This window comes from Excalfactoria chinensis, chromosome 1 (assembly GCF_039878825.1).
Source record: "Excalfactoria chinensis isolate bCotChi1 chromosome 1, bCotChi1.hap2, whole genome shotgun sequence".
In the NCBI taxonomy this organism is placed as follows: domain Eukaryota; kingdom Metazoa; phylum Chordata; class Aves; order Galliformes; family Phasianidae; genus Excalfactoria; species Excalfactoria chinensis.
In genome coordinates, this window is record NC_092825.1 from 44108733 (window position 1) to 44134351 (window position 25619).

Sequence of the window (25619 nt, forward strand, 5' to 3'; positions counted from 1 at the left end):
ACTTTGCAGTGTCTGAGATTTTTTAACTAATGTTTCTCTTTCTCAGTGTCCTATTGGTAAAACAGGGATAACAGTTTTCTTCAGTTGCATAGAGGTTCTATGCAGCTTGCTCCATTAATTCTGAGGCAGCTGAGTACATACGGTCAGTATTTGCTACTCAGAAGTATTTCTACAGCATGTGTGCTTCTATGCCTTTGTCTCCTTCTAACTTTTGAATACTGCATTTTGTAACCTGACTGATCTCTTAGCAGGTTGTTTGTTTGTTGTTTTTCTTATGGAATTAGTTAAATATAGACAATAACTTAAATTCCCACAAGGTTAAAAAAACCTTGGAGCTGAAGTAATAGCTCATGTATGGTAAACAGAGCTTTCTCTTTATTTCTGTCCTTTTGCAACATAAATACACACCCATATCATTCCTGTTTGGAAAGTGCAGGACATTAGCCTGTAAACTGTCCTTTTTCCTTAAGCTCTGTCTGCATGCTTCAGTAGGATCTGACAGTTCTGTTTCCAGTCTGCACTGAAATCGGCCCCTGTATATCAGAATGCCAGTGATACGGTTATTAATCAGCTATATCACTGTACATGTTTCTTTCCCTGCCTGGGTACAGTCACATAGACTTTCCACAGAGCTGGCCATCCCTGTGCTCAGACTGAGGGCAGCCACTGGCTCGTATGCCCCATCAGGTAACCTGTAGCATTCCCCAGCTCCACGAGTGTGGAGTAGCAGTGAGTCGCTCTAGGAAGTACAGTTACACTATGCCATAATGATCAGTCGACTGCTTATGTTATTTGGATGAACCCTTGCCAGTTTCTGCTGCCTAAGAGGAAGCGCAATTTTGTTGTCAACCTCACCATAAACCAAGACTGATTAACATTTCATATAGGTTTTTTACATCATTTAGATAATAAAATTTCCTTATCAACTCAGCCTTAACAAGGGCACGTCTGTAGCACTTCCTTAAATGTCTCTGCCATGAATGGATTTACAGTTCTCGCAGTTTTACTATGTATTTTGAGGCAAATATTATACACAAATGCAAATTCTACACGTGTGTTTCATTATGGAGTAAATGTCATCTGGAAACTCTACTGAGTTTAGGGTAATTTTTTGATCACACAGATAGAGATAATACCTTTTTTTTTTTAGTGTACAACATGTCTTGTTTTTATTGGTGGCATTAGAAGTTAAGAATCATAAACTTGGGGGAACTCTAAGCTAGAAATCTGAGATAATTTAGAAGGCATTTGGTCTTTTCATATCAAAGATGACTTTATGACTGAAAATATCTTCTCACACTCGGGAAAGCTAACAAATTCCAGACATCTGGGAGGATCCTACAAAGGAAGGATTTTTGGCTTCTGCTTTTAGCATATTTCACATTTTTAGGCAAGCTTACAGCTGCTCTTCAACCACTGAAAATCACTACAGTCTCATACCATTTTCACTTATTTCCCTAAACTTCCTTGTTGTCACCATTTATACTGATGATGGATAAAATCTGACTGCCCGTTTCTCAGGTAGGTGTGGGTATTCTGGTCTTTGAAAGCCAGAACCTGCTGTTAGCATTGAACACTTAGGTACTGGAACACTTCTCAGAAGGCATGGCAAAGCAACAGGTTGGTATTCGATATTTAAAATGCAAATCGTCTAATAGACATATGTACCACTTTTTTTCCTCCTCTTTTTCTGAAACAACATTCGAAAGCTCTTTTGGGCTTATCTACAATTCACTTGTTCCCTTGTTCCCTTTGGCTGCTGCGTTATGCTACAGAATGTAAGCTCTGTTTCCCTCAAAGAAAATAAACAGTGGAGGTGCAGATCCTTAGCTGTATCAAGGTCTGACTACAGTGACTGTTGCAGGTTTGCAGGTTCCAGTGCTAACCATTGTGTGTGTGCACATTTTGGCTCTCTTCCTTATTTCTTCTCCTATTCTTACCTCATCGGGAGAATGCCTGTTTCTCCCAGGGAGAAACAATGAAAAGGGTAGGGCCGAGGAATAAGGGATAGTTTTGTACCAAGGGTTTTTGGCTTCACAGAGCAGTCTACCCCTCTGAAACAGGGTGAGACAAAGTGTCGTATGATGCTTTTTTAGCTTTGGATGCTGTGGTAACAGCCGAAGGTAAGACAATAAAAGCCCAGTGTCTGTGCAGTGTAAAAATGTAACCGAAAAAACCATTAATGAAAGATGATACATATTTATATGGAATTTAGAGGAAATAGCTTACAAAACGTAACAAAACGTAAATGCAATCTGTAAGTAAGGCCAGCTGAGACTGTGGTTCCACAATCGCTTTTCTGGGTTTTGAAGTTAACCAAAACATATGATACTGAGTTTCTGCCGTCTTTATGCTTCTGTGTTACAGAGCCAACATAAAGCCAGTGAGCACACCTATTTTTATTGGATGAAATTAAATCCAGAATTCTGGATATCCAGAATTGCACTGGTTTTCTATGTCGTACCATAGTGCTGTTGCATTTTGAATGCTACACCTTGTACATTAAAACCAGACAACATCAATGTAATTTGTTTAAAAGGTGCAAACTGACTTCAAGCTCAACATTTTCCATCCTTCCACTGCTAAGGGTCGCTCACAAGAGAATCCAACACCAGCTGGATTGGATATACTGAACTGTGTAAGGAGTTGCATATGGCTGCTATATGCCACTAAGAAGCAGACAGAGAAATCAAGCTTCAGGCCAAGAGGATAATATCAGTTATTGTCAGTGGAGATGTTAAAGGCATCTGCACTGATTTTCTAGATGTATTGATCTGAAAGTAATGCATGCTATTTTATTTCCATGGAAACTACAAGGTACGAAATGTACAGCAACACCATTTGATGGAGCAAATTCTCATCTACAAAACACTACTCTTTTCAGTATATTCATCCTCACTCGCTATACCATTTGCCAGCAATGACTAAGAGCCTGCATGTCACATTGTTAAAATCTTCACCAGCAGAAGTGACCCACTATTACTGTTGTCACTGCTGAGATGCACCACCTACCGCCTCCTTGTGCTGCAGTTGCTGTAGGCTGTCTTTCCACTCTTGACTTTGATTAAAGTTTCCCACACCAGTTTCCCTTGAGGCTGTTTTAAAACATTCTGACTTGGTATGAATGGTGTTTTTATTTTTCATGTTAGTACGATAGCTAAAGAACCTCCTCATTGCTGCATTTCTGATGTATGCTGTTTCAATCTGCAACAGGTTTCAGATCTTACTGATACGAATAAGATGCAAATTCTGAAAGTGAAAGAAGCATCTGATTTCCAAGGCATCTACTAGGGCTGCTCCAAAAGTAAGGCTTCCTATTTAGTTCTCTTGGCCCACGACATCAGAGATGGATGTTAGTATCATGGCACTGGAAGGGTTGATCCTTGCCACCAATATTCCATTACATTTTGTTGCCACGTGACTGATGGTAGCAGAGGGGCAGTCTGATGAAATAGCACCTGCCATGGAAGTGCATATGAAGCAAAGGTGTGGAATTGAATTCCTCACTGTGGAAAAAATGGAACCCGCTGCCGTTCATTGATGCATGCTGAGAGTTTATGGAGACCAAACAGTGGATGTGAGCACAGTGAGGTGGTGGGTGGTGCATTTCAGCAGTGGAAACAGGAGATCACCTCTGCTGGTGAAGATTTTAAGCAAGTGTGGTATGTAGGCTCCTGTTCACTGCTGGTGAAAGGCATGGCTAGTGGTGGTGCCTATGCTGAAAAATAGTTTCATAGATGAGAATTTGTTCTATCAAACAGCGCTATTGTACTTCCTGCATCTGCTGTCATTTCCATGGAAATAAATAACATTTGAAGTGACTTACTCCATATAAAAACAGGATAGAAATATTTTTGCACATAGGTTACAATGAACAGCAGATGATAGCCACCTCATATCATCAGTTTTGCTGCAAAGTAAGCTAAATCCTGCAACCTCAGCTACTCCCTTGCATTAACTGCTTTGTTACACAGCACCAATCCATCGGTTGGAAGCATCAGTCTTGGTGTGGGCAGAGCACTCGAAATTCCCCTCTGCAACAGCAGCCCTCAGCAACCGTGATGGCTGGGCAAACCGGAGAGACAGAGCAAACCAAAACAGAGGGAAATCTCCTCCACTGCAGCTGAAACTCCTCCAGGAGTTGGACTCAATGATCCTTTCAGCTCGGGCTGCTCTGTGACTCTGGAACTCTAAGAAAGAGTGGGCGCAAACGCTGACGACCCCTTGTTTCACAGCTGGGATCGATGGATCAATTTACATAGCCACTCATTTATTTCCATCTCCGATACTTCAAACACGCGGGGTGCATAATCAGATGTAAATTTCGAACAGCTCCCACAGTAAAACATAAGCAAATTTACAGCGGCGGGCATTGCCACCGGGCAGCGCGTAAACGCAAGGATTGAACTCGGGTTAAATCTCAAACTTAGCCCTTCTTTCCCAGCGGAGCAGCTCGTGAAACTCTTGAACTCAGCGCTCCGGCGGGGCGCTCTCCCTAATTGCCCATGGCCAAGCAGAGCAGCGGGCCGCCCGCAGCGTGAGGGGAGGCGGATGGCGGAAGGGCGGCGCCCCGCACCTCAGGGCAGCTCCAGCCCGCGCCTCTCCCGCCCCAGCCTAATTTAAACTGCGTTGCTGCTCCCCGCGCAAAGCACTAACGCTGGCCGAGCCCGCGCGCCTCTCCCTTCTCCCGCCCTACAGCCAATAGAAGAGCCGCTTTGTCCCCCTCCCCGCCAATCGGGGCGCGGTTTATTGGCGGCTGCGAGAAGCGCTCGCTGTGCGCGCCCGCTCGCTGTGGAGCTGGGTGCCTGGCGCGGGGCAGCGCGTCCCCTCCTCCCGCGCTTTGTTGGTGCCTCGGCGGGCGGCGGCGGCGATGCCCGAGTTCCTGGCGGACCCCTCGGTCCTGACGAAGGAGAAGCTGAAGAGCGAGCTGATCGCCAACAATGTGAGCCTGCCGGGCGGCGAGCAGCGCAAGGACGTCTACGTGCAGCTCTACCTGCAGCACCTCACCGCCCGCAATCCGCCCGCCGTCGCTCAGCCCGATTTCTCCAGCGACGAGGAGCGGGAGCCTACTCCCATCGGCGCGCGGGGCCGCGGGGCCGCCGTCGGACGGGTGAGTGCCGCCGCGCCGCGCTCCCGTGGCCCTCAGCCCGCCTTCCCGCCCGGCCCCGGCTCGGGGCCCGTTGCTGAGGCGCAGCGCCTTCGCCCGCCCGCCCGGCCCCGGGGCGGCCCCGCAGAGACCGCCTGAAGCGCGGCACCCGGCGAACAGCCCCACGTGGAAGGCTGTGAAAGAACAGCTTGTTTGTTTTGGTTAATGAAGTGCGCTGTTTTAGTACGGGCTGCTTAATGTAGCTGTCTGCTCCTACGGCTGAGCACGTGTTTTAGAGCCAAGCGCCTCGGCTGTGCTGTTAGGCGCCTTCTGGACGTAGTTCTTAATATCGTGCACGTAGGGGACGGGGCAGCTGGTGCCGGTGAGTTTGGATCTGCGTGATTTTTTTCCTTTTTGGTTTCTAACAAGTGCATATAAACGCTCACGTTTTATTTAAGCGATCGTTTAATTCAGAAATGAAAAGCGAATGTGCTGTGGGGCCTCACGAGGGACTGTCGGCTGCAGGAGTTTAGATTCGTGTGACTTTGCGCTATTTGATTGTATCCGAATGACTCTTTAAAAGCTCACTTGTAAAGTAAGAGCAGAGATCACTCTTTAAGAGAAATTCCGTACTTGAAACTTAACAAGAAACCATACAAAAAACCCAAAGGAGACACACCAACGGTGCTCGATCTGATAAACTGAGAATTGCGCCTAAAAGATCTCTAACCAAATGCTTTTTCAACACCTGCCTTATTAAAACACCGAAGTTTACGTGGGAGAAACTGTGTGCAAGACTTAACTCTGAACTCAGCTCTCCTTTAATATAGGGGTCTGCCTGTAGCGTTTTTAAGGTGCTTCCAAGTGTAATAGGATGAGCTCGAATCCAGCGTGTAAGCAGCTTGGGTCGGGAAGGAGTCCCTGGAGGTTTTGTTTGTTTTTTTTTCCCCTCCTTTCCTTTTCCGGGGGCTTGAGCTTAAACAATTAGAGGTGGCTTTTGTGTTGTTTACACAGTGGGTGTTACTCTTACACTTTTACTTTTGTTCACGATGTCTGTAAGGCTCTCTGCTGTTCCCGCTGCTCTTGGTTGATTTTGGAGCAGTAAACTCTAAAACGTGACAGATGACGCTGGTGGCAGCTGTTTGGATTTGAGTGTCCTGCATCCTATCTGAGGGACTCCGTTATGGAAACAGGGTGAAATATCTTGATAAGATTAAGAGGGGACGGAAGGGAAAGCATTCAGACCTCTGAAAGAGGGAACTGAAGACGTGGGGCAGGGAGAAGGTTCCCTGACTGTGAGGCTGTCTGGAATTATAATAGAGGAATGCCGTGTTTTATCTAAGTTGCTTTGTAAGAACTGGAAACAAAGGTGGGTTTGGCGTTCTGTTTTTCCCTTCTATTTGTAATTTGTTTTGTCTTGCTTATTTCTTTTAAGTGTGTGCTTAAAAGTTGCTTTTGGGTACCTTAGAAAATAAGAGCGGTCTGACTTGCAGTGATACAGTAACATGGTTAAAAGGGACACAATTGCAGTGCTCTTCTTGTATCACTTCTGTTTATGTTGGGAGGTCTTAGTGTAGCCTGGGCTTGAGGGGAAAATGTAAACCAGGTGTTGCAAACCTTTAGGGGCCAACTGCGTGGGCATCTTCTGTACCCTGGAGCATTCTAAAATAATAATAATAATAAAGTGCTGCTTAATTTAGAGATTGCAGAAGATTTTTCAGTGCGGATAAGGCAGCCATGGCTAGTGTGAACTTGCTAAAAACCTTTGGATAGGTTTTTTTTGAAAGGGCCAGAAGCGCACTTAGAGCAAAGAGGTGTTTTGAGTAGAGAGGAGCGAAGTGAGACTTGTCGCTGCCGTCTCAACTTAGTGCTTACTCACTCGGAATACCAACACAGCAGCGTGCGGCTTTGTGCTCCCACGCGCCCTGCCTGCTAAGTCCCGTCTGCCGAGGGGCAGCTGTCTGTCGCTTCGGTGCTCCGATCGGCCCGGCCTGCCGGCGCTGTGCCAAGTGCATCGTGCGCCTCTTGGTGTGCGGAGCTGCGCCCTCCAGCCTCCCCTTCGGCAGCGCGGGGCGGGGGCTGGAGGGCGGGGACGGCCGCAGAACCCCTCCTTGCCCGTTCCGCTGGGGCTTCCTCCGAGCGTTTTTGGGAAACGAGTTCAGCGCGGCACTCCGAGGGTCTGTGCTGCAGCTGCTGGGAAGGTGGGACTATGTCCAAGCTACCTTTCTCCAAACAAAAACCTTAATATGCTGGTGATGTGGAGCTGAGGTGGTGTAGGACAAGTGTCTTGCATTCGCAGAAGTGTTCTTGCTCGTGCTTGTTTATATTTGCCTCTTTTTTTTTTAATCCTCATACAGCAGTGAACATACAGGTGATTCAGATGAATGTCTGAGCAGGTCCAGCCTTGAAGGAGTTTTGTTCTGCAGTGTTTCCTGGTCCTGGAGATGCTTTGGAATGGCAACTTTTTAGGCAGACAGTACTTTTTCCTTTTTGGAACCCGGTGTCCACAGTGGAAGTATTTTAGTGTGGTAGGAGCTTGTGAAACTCAGTCTCTTATGAAATGTAATGCGGTGCAGCAAATTGCATGTACTGCAGTCTGCTATGTACAGTGTGCTGTCAAATACGTAAAATTGATTGGCTCAAAATAAACTTAAATATTGTTCCAAATATTTCACAGGAAAGCTCTTTCAGAGTATCTTTTTAAGTGTGAATGCTTCTCTAGATGTGACGCTTATCTGAAGTTTTGGATGTGTCTTTGCTATAGCTGTTTATGCTTACCATGCGAGGTAAGTATGTAATGTCTTACAACAGTACTTCTCTGGGCCTCACTTTCTGTTGTTGTCCGGAATATCCAGCTACTCTAGCTGTACTGGTGTGTATAGTTCTGTTTGTTTTATTGGATTTGTTTCAGGGGAGGCTGTTTCTCCTACTTAAGCTCATGCTGAAGGCACCTTTTTCCTGCAGGGGAAACTATGTGGGTGCTTATGGTATTGGTTGATCTTAAGCTGGATGTCTGGATGGATGTTTCTAGCTCAAAGGAGAAATAACTACAAAAAGTATTTTTGCCTTTATAAGAGGTAGATGCTTTAAAGAGAGTATAAAAAAAAATATTATCTTGATGTTGTTGCCTAACAGGAGCTGTTCAGAGCTCAGAAGGTGTAGTTTTTCATGACCTCACTTGTGCTTTTCATGTCTCCCTGGAAGAGCTTTAGTGAAACAGAGTGAAATGTTATACTTAGAAAACAGTGATTTGGGAAAGATCACTCAAATGTCTTATCAGTTCTTTTGATGAAGGTGTAATGAGGACATTTGGACATGAGAGGTTTGTCTGTAGCAGATACCTGTCTGGTAATGGTGCCTTTTTGTTTGTTTTAATTAAATAGATTTAAAAGCAATCTAGTTTCAGCTCTTAATGGTATGGTAGGAGTAATATCTGAAGCTGATATAACTGTACAGTCTTAACTACTTCTCCACTGGAAATGAGAAGAATGGTGAAACTGGAAGATTATGAAGATGAGGACCGTGAAATATGGGACTGCATGCTTGGATGGGTCAGAGAATGTGAAGTTCATGCGCTGCTCAGTGCATCTACTTGGTGTTTTCTGTACGGCTCTGTCTCCTGATTATGATGTACTGTACCAATGTGACCCAGAGCATATTTCAATACCTTACCTTTGAGAGCTTTTAAATGCTTTGAAGTTCATGCCAGTTTCTCAAGCTTTGTCTCCTGGTCAGTGTTCAGCTGTCTGAGCGGTGAGACCATCTGTTAGTTTGATTTCTTGATTTGCTTGTTCTCTGAACTTTCACTCTTTCATCAGGTTCTCTGGAAACAGCTCTTCACCATGCAGTATTCACCTGCTTTCAGGGCAGATGTATTCCACAGAATCACGGTTCTGTGATTCCCTTCACTGAGTAAAATGGAATTTAGTGTCTGGGGGTGGAGGAGGAGGTGGTGGTGTAAGTCCATAATCGTATCATTTAGGACTGCTGCCTTACATAGACATCAAAATCTGACATGTCCTTGCTAGGGGTAAAAGGCAGGATTCTTGAAGCTGACTTTATCAACATTTCTGAATTAACTGCCATATAATTTCCTTTCCACTGTTTATTTTGTTTGTCGTAAAGCTTTGTAAATATTGTATTAATGTTCAGACCAAAAATTATACTATGGCAGAAAGTGTTTGTACATAACTGAATAAAAAGCGCAAGGGGAATAGACCTCAGTGTTTCAACATGCAAGCCTGGCAACTGTTGTTACTTATCTTTCCCAAGAGAAAAAAGTGTCACCAGGGATGACATTGTGCAAACTGGAGAGTTAAAGAGCATCCTGTTGACATGATTTGGGCTTCCTTAGCCTGTCTTAACCTCATTCAGAGGAATAGTAAAGAAGCCCTGAGCCTTTCTGCAGCTGGTGATGAAGCTGCACCTGTTTGAGATTAAAGCCCTTGAATATCTTAATGTGGGTGCCATTTAACTCAGGATTTGAAAATACTTTTGATGCTGTAGCTGTTTGCATAATGACTTGGTGTTACTCCTGCTTGTCTGGTGGATCAGTTTTGGAAGGTAGTGCAGGTAGCAGTCAAGTGTGTCTGACAAACTGATCTGTGGTTGTTGGATTTCTCATCGACAGGAATAGCAAAAGTGAGGTAAGCAATGGCTTCTAGGTATGAATTCACAGAACTTAAACTTTTTGCACCTTTTCTGTTAGTGAAAGAATGTGGAAGGTTTCAGTGCGGGCAGATAATACTGAGAAGGTGACCTTTTTCTTACGGTGTTTTCCTGTTACTGTAGAACAGAGAGCTGTTTGGAGTCCCATCCTTATAATTCACTTAACCACTTATTGATGGTACTAGCTGATCTAAAACTGAGTATGACAGATACACTACCAAATTGCAGTCTATTTGATAGGAATGGATCCCTCTAGTGAAGTATGCTGATCCTCTTCTATTTTTTTTCCTAGAAAATGACCATGACTGGGTGTTTTTTTTTCCTTAATGCTGCTGGCTGTGGTTGGGATTATGAGATCTTCTGATTAGGATTTGTGAGTCTGGGTACAGTGCAGCAAGAATATTTGCAGGATTATGGGCAAAGTACCACCTTACTTCAGCAAATCCTGCTGTTTACCACAGTCTTGTTTTAAACACTTAGAGTTTTAATTTTTCAAATGAACTCAAGATCAGTAAAATGTAGGTGTTCTCTTGTTTGTATTCTTATCATTTCAAATGAGAAGAAAATGATGAATTTTAAAGCCAGTCCTTTGACCTGCCTCCCAGGTTACTCTCATGAATGAGCTGTCACGCACAGAAAGTGCAGTGGTACTTTGTAGTACAATAACAGCGTTGTTGCTGAGATTTGTGCTGTCATATCACAGACAAAACAGGAAGGAATTCTTTCTCATACCTTATGCTTCTGGGATTGATCCTTAGTGGTTAAGTTGCAGCTTTTTATTGTGCAAGTGAAAACATTTGTTTCTGCTTAAAGGATAATTAAATATTCAAAAGTAAAGGCTGAAGACATCACAGAACACAAGATAATAATATGCCTGGCTGTAGTATTGAAAGACTCAGATTACTTTTGACTTTTCATTCTTCCACTGTGCCCCTTTTCTGGTGAGGTTGACCATTCTGGTGGTTTCAGTTTGTGGCAACATGAAGTGATACAGAGTAATACAATGAGAAATGGTATTTGGAAGGGAAAAAAAACTACCAAAGCTACTATTATATGTGAGTTTACTTGCATTGCTGGATCATATTACTGGCAAGTTGCAGTTATGTCTGATGAAGATTTCTGTAAAACATTTGTTAGAACACCAGGTAGTTCTTCTGGTGTGCAGCCTCTCCTGTGACATGTAGGTGATAGAAATCAGTGATATCTTAAATATGGTTTCCAGCTCTTTAAAGAGGCATTGAAATGTCACTTCCTGCACCATGCTAGTTTTTATATGAAATACCGAAGTATTAACCTGGTTAGTCTGACTAGTGATGTGATGGAGATGTCAACAGTCTAAACAGATCCTAATAACAAAACCCAGCATATGTTCTGAAGCTGTTCATTGTTGCAACATATCAATAGTCTAGGAAGTCCTGAGATGAAAATTCTTATTAATACAGTAATGCTTCTTCATGCTAAGTGTAATTAATAGATTTAAAAGTAGATTTTTCTGTTAGTAGCTGCAAGTTGCTTGATATTTACTTATTTTTTGCTGCAGCATAAATGAATCCTGTTATTTTAAAAGCTAATGAGTTTTTTTCATGATAAAGGGACGAAATGGCAGATTCATCCTTCATTTCATCAGTCATGAGACAAACCTGCCATTTTGATTTTTATTTATTATTATTATTATTATTATTATTATTGAGACTGCTCGAAGTCCTTCTCTTAATTTTTAGAGACAGTACAAGTTCATTGAGATTCTGTTGTTTTTAGCTGTTAATTTTAAGTTCATCTTGCTGGTGTTACAACAGTCAGGAGTTAAAGAAAATCTAAGTTAATTAGGGAGGCAGTTATATTGGCAAATGTTATACAGTTGCTGTTTAGCTTTAAAATATCAAGACTAAATTTGCATACAGACCAGTAGTAGAACTGGCAGAAATGCTTATCTAGTTACTATGGACTCATATCAGTGGTCTTCTTACAGTCTTATAGTGCTATCTTAATAAATGCATCAAGAAAGAAAGGTTTTAATCATAAATGAGTGTTACAGCTTATTTGCATTTGGAATTTTAACTTTTCCAGTAAGTAAGCAGGAGACCCTTATAGCTCTTCTGAGCAATCAAGTTGAATTACATTAAATGTGTTATTTGTGTCTGTTTATGTACTACAACTTTGAAATGCTGCTTTGAAGTAAGTTGTATTAGTTTTTGTTGCTGTTGTTGAGCAAGCAGTTCCTAAGCGTATTTATTCTGGCATCATACTTCGTCACCCTCTTGAAGACATTGAAGCCTGGAAACTTCTATAGTAGCTACGTTTATTCAACTTGGGAAGCCTTTGTGATTGCTCTGGATGTTGTAGAAACAGCTAATTTAGGAGTAGCATCTTGGCAGATTATTATGATAACTAACTGTATGTGGTGATGTGTTGCCAGAATTGTTTGTAGGATTCAATAGGGCTGCAGTAAGAACAGCCTAAGGAGGTAGAGAGGGTGTTGAAAATTTGGGGGTGTTTTTGGCTTTGCCATTCTCTCTCTCATTTCTTAACATCATGTAATCGCCCAGAGAATGTTAGGAGAAGAGAGGAAATAGGGATTTGGGGAACTTGATTGGGAGTGTGTGGTTACTGAGGGACTATTTCAACAGTGTTAGAGGAGGAGATACTGACCTGCTAGATAGAAGGATAATACAAAAAAAGTGAATGGAATGTGAATATTTGTAGTTTAGAGCAGTACTGGGTAAATGTTTAGAAGTTTACCTCTCCTGTCGTTGGAAAGCAATCCTCTCCATTTGTATACCTCAAATTAAAATGTGGTCAGAATAATAAGTAAGGTATTATTGTAGTGGCATCTTATAATGGGCATTTCCTTTTATGGATAGAAAACATGTTTGTATGTAATTTTATAGGTGTAAATGGTTTGAAGTGTTCTGTGTATGCTTTACTTCTAGTTGGGAATGGGTAGGAGAAGAATATAATTACTTTTCTAATGGCTCTCTTAGCGTTCTGCATTAACTGGAAACATTCTGCCTTTTGTTTTCACAGAAAGCCACAAAGAAAACTGACAAACTCAGGGCAGAGGAAAAGGATGACTTAGATGTAACAGAGCTCAGTAATGAAGATCTTCAAGAGCAGCTTATGAAGTATGGAATAAACCCTGGCCCAATTGTAGGTATGTCAACTAAACTAAACATAAATGCTGAATAGTCTAAGGCTGTCTGATAGGGTTACTTGTTGGCACCAATCCTATTGCTATTTTATTTTCCACTGGAGATGTTTTCACTGAACTGATTACATTGAAAATGCTTGAAGCATTTCTGTGTAGGCAAATTCACAGTTTATTCCCTTATGTTCTAGGCTAGCTATACTTGTTCCAACTCCTTTTCTGAAGCTATGCAGCTATTAATGATCAGCGCTGTGGAAATTAGATCTGATACAGAGGTTGAGATCTGGAGCCTGCCTAAATAGCAAGTACATCTTACATAATAATTTAAGATCTGAGGGCAGAATGAACATGGAACTTCTTCCCTAGAGCATTTCCTACTTTCTGCATTCAGTATTAATGTTTTTCTTTCTTTCTTTTTTTTTTTTTTCTGGTCCCTTAACTTTGCATTCCATCCTGTATACTGACCTACTTCAGCAGGGTGGATGGCAAAAAGTCACTACCCCAGCTTGATCCCCTGCCTTAGGCACTCCCCTGTGATACAAGATGAAAGGGTCCTTGCCGTTCAGATTGTGCACTGGCCTCGTTGCAAGATAATTTGTTTTTACAACTCTTCAGTAGGAGGTAGTTTTGTCTAGCACACTTAACCTTCTGTGGAATGTGTTTGAAATACAGTGCAAGTGCCAGTGATAAAGTCTTGTGTGTATTCAGATGGTTTGGTGCTTAATATTTTCTGTTAGCTGTGTCTGTATGTCTTCTCAATCAACCTCTTCCTCTTGGATAGGGCTCAAGGCTCCTGGAAAATTCAAATAACTGTACAGTCCCCTAGAAATATGTTCAGATTTTAAGTAAAATCTTTAGTTCCTGTTACAGTGTGTGGATTCTGTTTCTTGTGGCAGCTTTTTTTACATAAGGAAGGCTTCTCAGAAGGTTTCAGATAAGGCTGGACTTTGATGTTGCTAGCAGTGCAAGCACTGGTTATTTCTATAGGTATTTTTGCTAGCACAGTACTGATGTGAATGTATGCAACAGCTTTTTGTTTTAACCTAACAGCTGGATGCAGGAAACAGGAAGCTTTGTTTTTGCTTACTTACACCACCTCTGATTCTTGTTGGGCTGGATTTGAAGGCAGGGCTAATGTTAAACTGAGGAGAGGGATGGTAATTCTAGGATAATGGGTCTAAGAGGACAGTATTGGAATTTGCATGGATACTTGCCTTTGCAGTATCAATCTCATTAAGTTTTTGTGAGTGTGACAACTTGTGTCACGATGTGTGAAACAACATAAAAGCAGATTGAGATACCCTTCTGTAAATGAATGTACACAACAGTAGGTATACCAACACATCTCAGCTTGTCAGAGTTCTCTTGAACTAAAACCCCAAGCCTTAGAGGTACAGTTATATTCCTGTATATATATACTGTGGGTGTACAGACAGATGAAAAATGGAGAATGTGTATGGAAATTCCAGAGAAATACATAATAATAAGGTTCTAGCAGTCAGGTCAAGAAAGACCAAAGCTGCATCTCTAGCATGTATCCTTTGCTGCAGCTACTACAAGGAAACTTTATGAGAAAAAGCTGTTGAAACTGATGGAGCAAGGTCCAGAACTGAAGACACCGATACCTCTCCCAGTGATTTCTTCAACTACTGAGAACACCAGACAGAATGGAAATAATGATTCTGACCAGTACAGTGACAATGAAGAAGGTAAGCCTGAAGCAGAACCTGCATGCAAACTGTTTGGTTTATGTATGAGTAATGCTTGGAGTAGAAGAAAGATCTGAAGAGAGCATGATCTGCTGTTTATTGAGGTTTAAAGATACTGCAGTAGACCATGTTGTTTGTATACTTCTTCATGGAGTGCTAGGACAGTGACCCAGGAGGTGTTCTGGGAAATGAAATTTTATTAGTAAGCTACTCCTTTCTTACAAATCTGAGCCTGTAAATGTGATGTGTAGGAGAACTGGGTATTAAGTGTTCAGTGTTCTTTGTACTTCAACTTTGAGTTTCGTCTTAGGACGCACACAGTAGTTACCTTTATTTTGGGTTAGTGTATCAGTGTTTAAGTTTATGCTAACTTCTAAACACAGTTTAATTTCTTTGTATGATAATTCCTCTTATGCTCTGTTCCTTTGGGACCTGGAGCACGTCAACTGATTTATTTGTGTGTGTAGATCTTTCTGTTTTAATATCAAGACATGATATGGTCTGGAGAGGTAGAATCTAAAGCATACCATGCATCTTAGAAAAAGTAATGGTATAGGCTTTCAAGGAACATCACTTTGGTTAAAGTAACTGCACTGTGATACTAGTTTGTAAGTGGAACAGCTGAATTGGTCAAAGGTTGTGTGAATTATATGATTTTTTTTTGTTGTTGTTCAGATCTCATATCCTTTGGGTAAGTTAAGGTTATTCTTCAGAAGACTGTTCTTCATTGGAGAAACTTAACCTATACTTGTCAGGTTGTTATAAGGAAACAGTAGTTCATAAAGTTTATGATACCTTTTCAAATGAATTTTATTGCACTAATTTAGACCAATTTCAGTTTATCAATCGGTAGTATTATAGAAACCAGTTATTAAAACTCATTACAGATCCAAAGACTGAGCTGAGGCTTGAGAGGAGAGAACCTCTGAAAGGCAGAATGAAGGCTCCAGTAGCACTCAAACAAAGAAAAGTCGTTGAGCACAACCAGGTATGTTTCATTTAGTGGCATCTACAACAGCTACTAACTTCAGTCACTAAACGTAATCACATTTGACTGAGTGGGTTATGCTGTTCTTAAAAGTTTAGTAGCGGTCTTTGTTTTAAGAAAGCCTATTCTATCTAATACAGCATGAAAATCTTGTGAATTAACTACATCTGCTTCTTTTTGCCTATCTGTTAGTGTTCAAAGTCATGGCCTGCTACTTGTCACGCTTGCCAGTGCCTGTAGCTCACCACTGTGGAAAACTCTAGGCAACCTTCTCATCTTTAGCTTTCAAAATCTGTCAGATAATAGGTCAGAGGTACTGATGTTCAGTTGTGTATTTATAAACAACTTGATAAAAGGACAGATTTCTCAAAAAAAAAAATCTGAATTTTTTTTGTGAGGAATACTTTTAAGTAATACCTATCTATAGGTATCTTTAGGTATAAAGAGCAGTGTGCATACATTGGTCCATTGTAATTGTGGTTTAGATCTAACAATCTATAAAATAATGCAGTTTTGTGTAGAAATACTTTTGTATATATACACATGCAATATCTCTGTGATATCTATATAGTACTTTTTCCTCAGCCACACATGTAGCAGCATTACTAGAATACACACCAATTTATTAGAAAGCTTCTCCTTAGAAAAATAATTGTTTTTAATTTTGAAGTATGTACCTCTTGTCCTTTAATACCACTATTAGTTCTCTTGAGCAAAGGGGGATTTTACAGAAGTGCTTCAGGCTTTCAAACTGCTGACTAAATACTGGATTCAGTGATTGGTGGCTGATCTGTTCTTATGTTGTGACCGTGTCACTAAATATCCTGCTGCCCAGCTTAGATTACTTAAGATATTTACAGTGTTACTCATCTGACCGATAAGTAGAGGAGTTCAGCTACATTAAGAACTTGTCCAGAAAACATTCAAGAGGGGAGAAATCTGACATGTTAATAGCCTGGTAGCAGATAAGAGAATTAAGAGACCAGTCTTTTCTCAAGATTGTATAGAATGGTAAATACCATATTGATCATATTTAGGTGGTAGATGTGTATGCAAGCATGCTGTATTTTGCTTTGGGTATCACCTAAAGCATGTAATGCACAGCTCTGTGGCTTCCAGTTACCTAGTTCCTCAGTTTCTTCTGCTTATATTTAACTGTATTCTTAGGGGTGCAGACTAAACATATATTCTACAAAACAAAACAGTCACATAGTTTAACACACAAAACCAATATTCAAGTTATTCAATTTGACCTCGTGATGGTCTTTATAATGGGCATCAGAATCATAAGGTTCTTCTGTTTTAGGGATTATTCTTTTTCTAAGTCACTGTCCATCCAGAAAGCCCTGCTAGCTTCAGTGTGGTGGAAGTATGTAATTTGGCTGCCAACAAATCTTTGTAACCTTCAGGTACCTGCTTCCTTTTTTGCGTGTTTGTGATATTTAAGCTGATGAAGGATTTTTCAGTTTTTAAATTTTGCTGTAATAATACTGGATTATTGCTCTAATTTCTCTTACAGTCTTTCGCATGTGGTATGGATGTAATATTTTTGCAGTTGGCATATTTTAAATACCAGTAGCTAATCCAAGGAGTATCACTTGACATGCTATCCTTGTGGGTTAGTTTTAGTAAAAATGACAAATTCTTCAAGCACTCTCAAGTTTGTTAAACCTTTTGCTTTTGAACTCATGGCTGCTGCTTGAAATAAATAAAAATAACACCATCACCTAATAGTTGCTTGAAGCAAAGAGGAAGCAAAATTCAAATGTTTTTTGGCTAGCAGATAAAACTGGAAGATTTGGAAGATGGTGACCTTCATTTCTTCTTGTGAAACGGGATCTCTATATTGCAGATAATGTGTCAATTGACCATACTCATTCTGCAGAATTAGTTGGAACTCCTGTTTGTTGTCTGGCATTGAATCAAAATTGAAGCTCTTTGAGAGTGGTGGGGCTAAACTGGTTGGCAGTGTGATGGGAACAACTTATTAATCACTTATGGATCTGATGCTGTGCTATTTTTAGTGTAGATGTATGCAACTGGAAGGGCTGCCATTTGCTGATGAAGGCTTGGGGCTGGTGGATGTTAGTGTTCTTTCTTATAAGTGCAAATAAGAAGTCTATGGAAGCTGGTGTAAAAACCAGAGGAGAAGCTGAGGGGAGGCATTGACTTGTCCTATCAGCTGGGTAGCAGCAATGGGCTAGATGAATTTGAGTCCTGCTCCTTGTGCCTAACTGCCTCCTCATAGTGAACTAAAGAAGTTGGAAGAAAACACTGACTTTGAACATGTTCTTCTAGTTAGGAAGGTGGATATCGAGTTAGAGGTCAAAAATGAGAGTTTAAGGCCACATAGTAGGTGAGAAAGAGAGAGACTGAGCCATGTAAATGCTAAGGAGTCTTTAGCTTAGAACTACTTGCTCTTATGACATTTCTGCAGTGGCATTCTGGATATGCTGTGTTCCCCTACTCTTCTTTACTCTTTTTATTATCTGTCTAATGACTTTCTGGTTATCAAACATGCATGTTGTAGCTGCTGACATGTACATCTGTTGCGTATATGCCATGTGAAAAGCATAGAACTGTTAGTTGGTAAGCGATAGTTCAGGTAACATCATTATCTGTGTCAGTTGAATGCATTCTCTGAATGATACTCTAAACAGTATTGTGTCTTTCTCTGACAGTATACCAGGGTACTATCTGAATATTGCACTTTAATGGCGTTTATTTACTTCAGGTATTTGTGGGATAAGCAGAGGACACCTGTTCAATTAGAGGTGAAGATAGTTGTGAGTGAAGGCATCAGTACTTTTTTCTGGTCTATGGAATAGGCTCTGCTGAAGTTAGGATGGGTCTCATGCAGTGCACTCAGTCTTTTCTTGGATTTTTCATGCAAGATTTCCCTGGTACTTAAGATGCATGACTTTCAGCCATCTGAGGGACTCGGCACATAGGTTCTTATTTACTGAAGACTTCTTTAGAAAAAGAAGTTCCTAGTAAAACTAATAATGGAGAGCTCCCTCTGGGGCTCTCCATCTGTAGGACAAGAGAATTGTCTTGTTGCATTCTTGAGCTGAATTTGAGTTGAACCTCTCTGAAATTAGTGTTTTGTTTTGTTTTTTTCCTAAAGTTTCTGAGGAAGAACCCTCAAATAGTAAGTGACAGGATTGAATGTTGCAGATTAGGCTTTTATTAATGGGGGAAGCTAGTATCTAGTGAATGTATAGATAGGGACTAAGGAGACCTTTAATCAAAAGTCAGTTTAAATTTGAAAGAGCATCAGAGGCATAGGCTGAAAGATATAATCCTGTGTGAAATATCTGAATCTACTTGGACTTGAGATCTGTTCATAAATATAATTCAGTTATCAGACTCTCATTGACTTTGAAGTATAGCAAAACACTTGTGCTCCCTCTACTGGTTATGTAGTAGCTGTAATAATTCTGTTTAAGATTATAAAGCTGCTCAGCTTCTAGTTTCACTAAAGTAACTTCAAAGATACAGCTGGGAAACTGAGAAGGGTGGTGTTGTACTTTTCTACCCCTTGATAAGTACCTTTCAGCCTGTTCTCTGAATACTTTGTTTTGTGGGCTAATTCTTCCAGTGAAGTTATTTTGCTGCACTGGTCTGTTTAACTCCCGTCAACACCAAATGCGGCTTTCAAAAGCTTGATAACGCACCATTGGAAGAGATGCATAGATTTTATTATCAACAAGGGATTTTTCTGATTGTTCTTAATTAGACAAACAAAATCTTAGGTCTATTTTAGAAGAAGCAGGACATCCCTCATCTCCCTTTCCTTCTAGATTTATGCTTGGAATTAGATTTGAGGAAGATTTTAATTTAAGCATAAAACTTGCAGTAAGGCAGTGGGGATTGATGTGTATTTACCACTGGCTGTGAAAGTCTGGCACTTCACTGTTACTTGGGTTTACTATGAACTGTCTTAAGCCTGGTCATTTAAACCCACAGGTAAGGGAGAAGTGACTTTTATCACTGTGGAAACTTCAAAGCTTATAAAAACATCTCCCTTTCCCTCTGTCTGGAGATGAGATCTTGTTGATGTGCAGGTGTCTATGCCTAAACTCTCTGCAGGAAAGAATAGGTTTGTGAGTTGAACAGGTTGTTGCATTCTGCTTGTGATCATAAGTTTTCTTCTTTTGTAAGGATGTAATGTAACAAGCCTAGAAGTTGGCATATCCACTGTTTGATTTGGCAGTACTACTTGAAGCATCCGTTATTTCATACAGTGAGAAGGTTATCAGTTTTTACTGTTAGGTGTTATCTAGTTGGTTCAGTACTTAAAAAAACAGTTGATTCTAACCTAACTATTGAGGTCATCAGTGGCTGTGTAGCTAGCTGGATGTTACTGAATCCAGGGTTGCTGGGTTTCTTTTGTTTGTTTTTGGTGTGGGGTTGTTTTGTTTTTAGTTCTGGATATATTTGTTCTGGAGTACAAATGCTATTTTGGCTTTTGGTTGTGTGCAGCCAATGTTGAGATCTGGCTTTTATATATTTGATCATGTGTTTGATACTTGAATAGACTTATTCTCAAGATGGAGTTACTGAGACTGTCTGGACAAGTGGATCTTCAAAAAGTGGACCTCTTCAGGCATTTTCTAGGGAGTCTACAAGAGTGTCAAGAAGAACACCAAGGAAAAGGGTGATGAGAGGCTTATTATAATAGAAAAGCATATTTTTTCACTATTAGGGTCCCAGTGGCTATTTTATTCAATTGTTTTCTTTTGTTTTAAACAAACAGGTGGAAGCTACAGTACAGTTGCCTGTAGATGATGCTGTTATGTCAGAGAGTACTCCCATAGATGAAACTATATTGACTGCAAGCGACGAGACCCTAGTAAATATGCTTAGTAAATATATTTAATGGATAATGCAAGTAGTATTTTTCTGTAATATACCTTTTACAATATGCATTTACTGACAGAATTGTTTTAAACAGGCTGTTTTTAAAGAAAGTAGGGCTTCTTTTATTCAGTAGTCTTGAAACCATAGCACCTAGTGGTGCTCACTTTGAGATGGGACTAGGTAGACACATGGTTTCATGTCGTTTTTGGGGGGAGGGTTGAGAAGATCTGCTTCTAAAGCTTAGATCTCTTCTGAAATTAAATACATATAGAATATCTGCTTTAGAGCTTCGCTTGTGAACTAATTAGCTTCTATGTTTCTAAGTGGCTTAAAATAAACTATTTAGACTAAGCATTGCATTTCCTTTACTTATTTCAGAGTATCTGTTACATAACTTTCAGTGAATTACTAACATGCACATATTTGATGCAGATAAGGCTTTTGTTGCTTAGTTTTGTCTCCCTTCCCCATTTTACTTTGTGTTTTGGTTAATTCTGAGTTTGAACAATTTTGAATCTCGGCAGGTTGGCAATAGGGTGCCTGGAAATTTCAAGCATGCAGCTCCTACATTGTCAATCAGTGAACCCACAGACATGCCCAGAAGAACACCAAAGAAACCACTGATGACAGCTGAAGTAAATTAAAACTTAGATTGTTATTGCTTACTCTCTTTGAAGAAGGTTCTTGTGTGTATGGATTTATTCTGTAGTATAGAAGGGGTGGAGGGTCTCATCACCCAGGAGGCGTGATCTTGTAACTAAACTAGCATTGTCATGTGACGTTAGAGTGTGTATGTATATATATATATGTATATATATACATATATATGTTTCTTTTTTTCTTACCCTTCCTTGTTTTCGTAGGGTGGAATGAATCCTCTTTTCGATTATTATTTTGTCTTATGTTGTACAGAGTGTACTTTTTTCTTTTAAACTACATGAATAGTTCAAAGAGTGGAATTATCTAGCTCTGTTCTTATAAATCAGCGTATCCTAAGGGGAAAAAAGTGCCTTAACTGAAGGACTGAAGTGGTAGGACTACTTGAAATCCAAAGTCAGAATTTAGAAAGCAACTGTAGGTTTCTGTTAGCTGTCAAAAAAGAAAACCATTCTTATACTCTGTTAGCCTATTCAAGCTGTTGAGATTATTTGGATACGTCTAAAAGCACTCAAGAGCATATGTGATTGTAGTTGTTAATGTAGTACTGGATTACTGTTGAATTTTACATTACAAAATAATACTTGGCTGAATTTAAACGGAGTTCATCGATCCATGTAGATATTGTATGTAGAACTTGTATTAACGCTTGTGAAGCCTGCTCTACCAATGGATCTGAGGTTTATGAAAAAGGCTACTTTGTTTATAGTAAGAACTACTGCAGTTTAGGCTTAATTGTCAGATAAGAAGGTTGTAGAAAAAGCTGATGTTCTGTTTCAAACTGCATAGTATTTCACTGTACTATGACATTGTCTGTTACAGCGAAAAGAGACAGACCCACACCAATTCTTGTTTAATCACGTTGGCCGCCAACAGTCCTGTGATGTGCTCAACACAGCCATGATAGAGGTGATTGGTTAAGTTTTTCCATCATCTAGATCATTGGCTTGCAGATGGATTGTATTTGTGACACATTCTTTATCTTGAAGGAAACTGAGGAGAGCAGTGAATACATTAAGACACCAAAAGTGACCAGACAGCTGCCAGTAATTAAGGTTAACTAAAGTTAAAGTTCTTAAATGTCACTGGGTGGCTCAGATGCTTCCTTACAAACTGCACATGGTTTTGGACACTGAGATAGTTAAGCAGAAGCCTGTTATTATGAGGTTTGTTAAGCTTATAATGGTTTTTGTTTTCCTAGGTGCCGGAGAGAACTCCTACAGAAGAACGAAGAGTAGAAAGGGATATTCTTAAGGAAATGTTCCCTTATGAAGTATCAACACCTACAGGAATTAGGTATTGCTGAGGTTTATGTGGGGGATTGTTTCTCACTTCTTGAGAACTAAGCTGAAAAGGGTCTGTTGATTATATTGCTAGATTGCTGAGGAGCAGTTTTGCAGTTCTGACTTAGTGGCAATTGTGACAACTGTTGAGCTCTTCTGCTCTGCATACATAGTTTTATTAGCCAGAAAAGCCTTTTCTTCACTTAAAGTGGGGGAAGCAGGGGAATAATAGGGTAGCATTATAGCAGTAACTACTGTAGTTACTTGTTGGAAGTTAAATGGAAAAGGCCTCTCAGTTGTATCTAGCTATACTAGGAGCCACAGTTTTATCCCCTGCTGTTAGTTAAGAGAAGGTCTCCCAGCATAGATTTGAGACTTCTTTTTGAAAGCGAAAAGTAATTTTCCAATAGTCTTTTTCTGTTATGTAAATGATCCTTTGTGGTCAAGCATCGCTCTTAGTGTGAATAAAGCTGGCATTGCTAACGGAAGGATTAATATTGCAAACTTAGTACTTTAACAAAAAACTGAAATAGCTCTCTGGATAACTAAGCAGTTGACGCAGCTGACTGCCCCTTTTGGAGATATTGGCTGTTACTGCAGACTGATATCTGAAATTGAGTGGGGGCTGCGGAGTCATCGCTGTGTTGGGAATCTTCCTAAGTTTATTAGGAAGCAAAAGATGAGAGACCAATGGATAGTAAAATAAAACAAAGAAAATGCAGCGTAATTTCTAAGAAAAAGTTTGGGTGAGACTTTAATAGGTTAATAACAACAGATTCTTGCAGTGGTTTCTTAATCCTTACTGCCTTGTCATTTTGCTCTGTGCACTGACTTGGATATCAGTGATGTTTTAATGGCCTGAGACAATCCTAAGTTTTAGAGGTCCTGGAAAGGCTGCAGAAGTGATCAGTTAAGATACAGGTGCAGATGCTTCCTGGCATTCCATTTCTTGTTGTAATGGGAGTATGTGGGTAGGCCGACATAAAGTGGCATTTGAGGGTTTTGTTTTTTAAAGGGATATTTATTTGAACTCTGATAACCTCAACAATTGTAATGGTACATGCGAAAGCATTTATAGACAGGCATTTCAGGTTCTCTGTTCACTGGAAATAATTTGTAGTTCTTCAGTTACGCTAAAACTTTCTTGTGTACTTTAGATTGCTCTTTTAAACACACGGGTGTTTTTGTTTTCTAATTAACAGTGCTAGCTGCCGTAGACCAATCAAAGGAGCTGCTAGCCGGCCTATCGAGCACACTGACTTCAAAATGGATGAAAGTTTCTTTAAGTATGCTCCAAAATACAGTACCTCAAGTGACATCAAGTCTGAGAAACCTTCGACGAAAAAAGAACGCTCCGTTCCCCTGTGGATAAAAATTCTTCTCTTTGTTCTTGTTTCAGTCTTCTTGTTTTCAGTTTATCAGTCTATGGAAACTAATCAGAGAAATCCTTTCTCTAAGTATCTGCGTATGCTCTCTCAGGACGGTGCCAAGTGAGTATCTTTCTGAAAGGCACACCCGATTTTGATCTCCTGTTTTTAATTATAGAGAACTCTCCTGCCCTCTCGTCGGCTCAAGGACTACTTAAAAATAATGTGATTGGAACCTGATAAATTGGATAAATGAAGCAAACTAATACTAAATGGACACTGGTAACTTTCTGGACTTTGGACTAGTAGACCACTTTGCCATAGGAGTAACACTTTTGTTTTTTTAGGTCTCTGAACTTTTGTAGGCTTTATTTTTTTAATGTGGACATCCTTTAAATTCATTTTTGAGAAACTGTATATTTGTTGTTGTGGGAACTTGGAAGCTGAGAAGGGCAAAAATGTACTAAAATGTGAAGCTGTGTTTTTAAAGCTTTTTCATTGTACAGGAAAGAAGTTGTACTTTTGTCTCGGTAGATCTTGATAGATGGAGGGAGGAAGATTCGTAACAGGTGAATGAGGGAGATGCATTTTTGTATGCATTTTTCAGTAAGAAATTACCTGAATTTGATCTCTTAGGATATAGGGAGAGTACAACAGCCTTTTCTGTAGGTTACTGTAACTTTTTAGTAAATGTAACTGTAAACTTGTTTGCATTTCTGTAAGAGTCTTAGTATCATATTAGTAACTGTTTAAGTGTAACATTTAAGTGTATCACTTCATTTCAGTGCTTACAGTGTGGTAGGAGTTCAATATAAATTGGCAACAGATGTTTTAGAAGAACTTATTTATTAGTAATATGCGTGGAAAATAAAAATTGCATCAAATATAATTTGCTACTAAATACTTTTTTGGGGTAAAAGTTGTTATCTAAGGTAGTCTAAATTCCAACTTTTAGCAGTGGTCTTTTTTCTTAATGTGAGGTCTTTCCATCACAGCTTTGTGATTATCTTTGAATATTCGTGTAGAGAGGTATTCTCAAAGTGTGAAAATTCCATATGAAGTTTTATTCTTATACGAAGAGGGCATTGCTGCATTTTCTTCTACAATTTCATCTTCTGAGGTGAGATTTACTACCTTCATGCAGTTGAGTATTTTTCTCAGTGGAAGCATGCTAAAACACTCAATATTGTATGACTTAGTTGAGCAGGCAGCTGACTTCACTACTACCGATGAGGAGTGATAAGCAACAACTTTTAAATTGAATGTATTCATTTTTGATGTGCTTAAATCTGCAGCATACAGATGTTCGGTCTCATTGCTTCGTACAAAAATGCAATAAAATCATACTTATTCTTGAAGTGCTACTTATGAAAAGCTGAGAACTTTAGTTAATGGTCTATTTTTACTATAGGTACAATTACTGTGTAGACTAGCTATGGGAGAATGTTACTTTCTGTGACCTCTGGGACAAAGATGGTAATTTGTAGCAAAACTATAGGTTTCTTCTGTTAAGATTTAATGTTTGTTTTTTTTCCTTTTATCTGCTTTCCGAGTAATCCAAATAGCTGAACTTGTGTCCATCCTATAGCAAATTGTAACACATGACATTCACTTTTTTTGGTGTCAAAATGCAGAAGAATAAAAATGATTTTAATGTGAGTGGGATTTTTTTTTTTTCCTTATCAAAATAAACGCATTGCTGGAAAGAAGAAAGCAAAAGAAATACAGCCTGTGTGTCAGTGGTTGTGTTCTGTGCTGCTGTGTTATTTCATGTTTATGAAAGTGCATTATTCTGGTAGTAAAACTAGAATGGTTCTTATCAATAGGTGAGAAGGGAGAATAGCCATAATACA

General features: G+C 40.0%; 1 protein-coding gene across 9 annotated transcripts; it reads left to right on the forward strand.

Moving 5' to 3' along the window:
• Positions 1–4734: 4734 nt before the first annotated feature.
• On the forward strand, positions 4735–25507 carry TMPO (thymopoietin). Of its 9 annotated transcripts, XM_072351860.1 has the most exons (11): positions 4735–5110; positions 12779–12905; positions 14450–14608; positions 15496–15596; positions 20137–20256; positions 20356–20451; positions 20984–21094; positions 21939–22025; positions 22106–22171; positions 22318–22412; positions 23602–25469. In XM_072351860.1, the coding sequence occupies exons 1-11, from the start codon at positions 4871–4873 to the stop codon at positions 23891–23893; spliced, it is 1494 nt and encodes a 497-aa protein (XP_072207961.1). In that variant the 5' UTR covers positions 4735–4870; the 3' UTR covers positions 23894–25469. The 9 variants fall into 9 exon arrangements, with proteins under 9 accessions (XP_072207961.1, XP_072207970.1, XP_072207979.1 ...); XM_072351869.1 differs by lacking the exon at positions 22106–22171; XM_072351878.1 differs by lacking the exon at positions 20137–20256.
• The last annotated feature ends 112 nt before the right edge of the window (positions 25508–25619 follow it).

What these genes read in the sequence shown, in the direction of transcription:
- TMPO (XM_072351860.1), top strand. Translation starts at nt 4,871, where the DNA reads ATGCCCGAGTTCCTGGCGGACCCCTCGGTCCTGACGAAGGAGAAGCTG. An exon ending in AAACCCTGGCCCAATTGTAG is followed by an intron (nt 12,906 to 14,449) that starts GTATGTCAACTA and finishes CCTTTGCTGCAG; the next exon opens with CTACTACAAGGAAACTTTAT. An exon ending in TCAACACCTACAGGAATTAG is followed by an intron (nt 22,413 to 23,601) that starts GTATTGCTGAGG and finishes TCTAATTAACAG; the next exon opens with TGCTAGCTGCCGTAGACCAA.